The 3,216-nt window shown below is 38.4% G+C and overlaps 2 protein-coding genes across 4 annotated transcripts in view; one reads left to right on the top strand and one right to left on the bottom strand.

Annotated features, from left to right (window-relative positions):
• Positions 1-966, bottom strand: part of Vps39 (vacuolar protein sorting 39) — a 3,933-nt gene extending 2,967 nt beyond the window's left edge. For both annotated transcript variants that reach the window (XM_026815037.1, XM_018027508.2), the window contains exons 1-3: positions 704-966; positions 375-548; positions 51-306 (exon numbers count right to left, since the gene is read on the bottom strand). In XM_026815037.1, coding sequence (XP_026670838.1) covers positions 51-306; positions 375-548; positions 704-773 — 500 coding nt within the window. In that variant the 5' untranslated portion in view covers positions 774-966. The remainder of the gene's footprint in view (positions 1-50; positions 307-374; positions 549-703) is intronic.
• A 127-nt stretch (positions 967-1,093) lies between these two features.
• LOC108626698 (protein transport protein Sec61 subunit gamma) lies at positions 1,094-1,960 on the top strand. Of its 2 annotated transcripts, none has more exons than XM_018027526.2 (3): positions 1,094-1,193; positions 1,483-1,690; positions 1,773-1,960. In XM_018027526.2, exons 2-3 carry the CDS (start codon positions 1,494-1,496, stop codon positions 1,780-1,782), a joined length of 207 nt encoding a protein of 68 aa, XP_017883015.1. In that variant the 5' UTR covers positions 1,094-1,193; positions 1,483-1,493; the 3' UTR covers positions 1,783-1,960. The 2 variants fall into 2 exon arrangements, with proteins under 2 accessions (XP_017883015.1, XP_017883008.1); XM_018027519.2 differs by having other exon boundaries at positions 1,101-1,328.
• Positions 1,961-3,216: the final 1,256 nt, after the last annotated feature.

Genomic DNA, 3,216 nt, shown 5'->3' with positions numbered 1-3,216 from the left:
ATTATTATTATTATTATTATTACTATTACCGATTGAACTGTACTACGTACCAGCATAATTCACGTGGTATGTCTGGTATAGTCAATTCGAAATCTTTGAACTCGACAAATTTTTTACCTTTCCAATAATACAATTGCAGTTTACGTTTCACGGCAACGCACAACCGTACGACCGTATTCTTTTCACCAGTCAGACTCTGGGTCGACTGTACGTCTAAAGCGAATAATATAGCACCACGAGTCTTTTGCAGCTGGCAAACTTGTTGAAAATTCGGAGAGTTTAAATCGTGAACGCATACTATATTATCTATAAAAGAAAATGTGTACTACAAAGTTGAGAATTTTTTTATCATTCTATGGGAGATGGCAAAGTACCTGTTAAAATGATCAATAAATTATATTCTGGCACTACTTCTATCTGAGTGATACGCTTCTTGTTAAAATTTTTACTATGCCTTAGTAACTCCAATTTGTGATGTTCGTCTGGCACAGAGGGTACGTTGTACATGAGGAGATGACCCTCCCTCGTCCCAATCAGTAAATTGTCATCTGAAACAATGTGAACCTATTGTTATTTATTATATTTGAACAGGCTAGACTGCTTCAAATTGAACATTTGTCCAACAGAAGGGAAACATGATGAATTCACGCATAAAGCAGGAGAGTTTGTGGCGAAAACAATCGGTTTGTAGGTTGTCACTTGCCATATGCAGCCATCGATTCTATTTGGACAGTGATGTTCAATATCGACGATTCCTCGTAAGCGTTATGCATTTCGATGTTTTTAAAACCAAAACTTTCGTCACTTTGATAAATGTGTTTATATATCTTTACGAGTTTTGCACATTCTCTACTACGAGATTGGTGGTAGTTTAATGTTCAATCGTTACAGCACAGCTTGTTATCATTTTCTCTGTTCCATTCACATGCATAGGGCATTTCCATAGGATATGGTTTGCATCCCTGACCGGAAATTGGCATGGGCACTTGAGATGCTACAAGATGGCACTTTTCGGACACCGCCGGAAGTAGAGAACAGTTCTAACGTCAAAGACCAACGGGCGGGGGAAGTGACGTTATCGTAGCACAACAGTGTCCACTACTGTCCACGTAGCGCCTTGGCTTGTGACGAGCGCAGTTTTTTGTACGTCAAACAAAACACATAACGTTCAGCAGTCTCCAGTTATACGCGACGTGAGTACCGTGTCAACAACCTGAATCGTTCTTGGATATATTGTCGAGGAACACTAAAAGGAATCAGTAATCTGGTCGACGTTTGTTGCAATCTTCGAGTCATTCTCTCTGCTATTAACGGGAGCTATTAACTAGGTACGTTTCAACTTTTGTCTGGTTCGAACAATTTCTAGAGTGTACTACAACTCGAAAAAGCATATGCAATTCTGCACACGGCGCAGTTTCACTGGTTCTATTTATAATAGGAATGAGAGGGTACTTGCGAAATATCAATTTCCGTGGTTTTCAGTCTCGCACGATATGGATCAAGTCAAGAAGCTCACGGAACCCGGACGTCAGTTCGCGAAAGACAGTATCCGCCTCATCAAGCGATGCACAAAGCCTGACAGAAAAGAATTCCAGAAAATTGCCATTGCCACGGCCATTGGTTTTTGCATAATGGGCTTCATAGGATTCTTCGTCAAACTGATCCATATTCCGATCAACAACATCATCGTGTGAGTAGCACACTCGACTTTTTTCAATGCATCCTCAACACTCTTTTAGACGGTTGTACTTTACATCTTTTGTATCTTTCAGGGGTTCATAAGTTTCCATCGCGTAGCTGTAATCGATTCATCTCCCCTGTTTCTCCCTTGTGCATACCTTTATTTATAAGATGAATTTATGTATTTCGTTTCCAACTCAATGTGATTGAAATATGAGAATGTGTGTGTATAATATTAATATTGAATTTTATAATAAAATCAGTGTATGACATTGTTTCACATTCTTGTACAACTCGGGTTCAAGTAAGAACGACAAAATGGGGCTTTAGAGATTAATGTCAAAGGCACTTTTTTTTATTTTACGAACGAAATTTTCCTCAAGTTTACAATGAATTTTTTTCCAACTTTCAATTCCATGCGTTATTACTCCCAAGGAAAAATAGCTGTCGCATGGAAAACCATGGCCAGGTACTTGGTAATGAAGAGACGATAGTACGATTTTTGTTACGATGAATAGAATCTTTTATACTGTCCGATTATTCGAAATTATTTTGCGCTTATCCTCTAGAAAGACTGTTGCTTTTGATTTCGACACCTTTCTCTAAGAGAACAATAAACTTGGAGAAGCCAGACACTGTGACGAGCGATCGCGTCTGGGATTCGAAGAATGGCAGTATACATTGGACAGCATAAAAAACCTAATCGGTATTTAAATACACCTTCTTTCATTCTGCTTTAAATGAATCACAAATTTCGTCCGATTTCTAATGATGAAATATGTAGATGAATACTTTCGAAGCGATCATCTCAATCTTCACGTCTTGACGATACGTAAAGAACAAGATTCGTATATAAATATAAACTCTGATATATTATTACTTTCAGAACTCTGCATTAGTAAATAGACATTCATAACATGTGCGTGTACTAAACTATTAAATACTCTCTTCGGGCAACATGATAAAATTTATATAAAAAGCAAATATATATATATATAATGTAGCACCACGCGCGCGCGCGCGCGTGTAAACGGCGCGTTTAAAGAAAAAAGAACAACATTTTTAATGCTCACAGACATGTTTTTCTTTTTTTTTAATCTCGTGTGAAAGGAACAGACTTTGTCTCGCTTCCGTGTTGCATGAAGCGCGAGAAAAATCGGTTCCTTTCGTTTGGATCGGCGTCGGCGGCGGTAACCCGACGGTTCCAAGTGAACGAAAAGCATAATCGTCTAGTCTGTCGACTCGAGAAAAGCGTTTCACTGTTACATTGTATCGTTAAAACTAGCTTCGGTAGGGTGCGAGAGATACGTAGCCACAAGTGCGTTTGCTAGTCACATTCTAATTAGAACGCGTTACGATAGTAAAATAATTCTCTGATGATTCTTTGGCATTTTTCCTCGTCGGCGCTATTACTTGTTTTTGATAATCGTAGAGATTGTGTTTAAGGATGTATTGGCTATACAGTCAATCCCAAAAGTTTATGTACTTTAGAAACGCATTTTTTAAAAAGAAATCAGACGTCGCAAGAACATTGCT

Source organism: Ceratina calcarata, unplaced genomic scaffold (genome assembly GCF_001652005.2).
Source record: "Ceratina calcarata isolate Rehan_Ccalc_2016 unplaced genomic scaffold, ASM165200v1 scaffold121.2, whole genome shotgun sequence".
In the NCBI taxonomy this organism is placed as follows: Eukaryota; Metazoa; Arthropoda; class Insecta; order Hymenoptera; family Apidae; genus Ceratina; species Ceratina calcarata.
Note: the sequence above shows the minus strand (reverse complement) of the source record. Positions and strands in the feature narration are given on the sequence as shown.

What these genes read in the sequence shown, in the direction of transcription:
- LOC108626698 (XM_018027526.2), top strand. Translation starts at nt 1,494, where the DNA reads ATGGATCAAGTCAAGAAGCTCACGGAACCCGGACGTCAGTTCGCGAAA.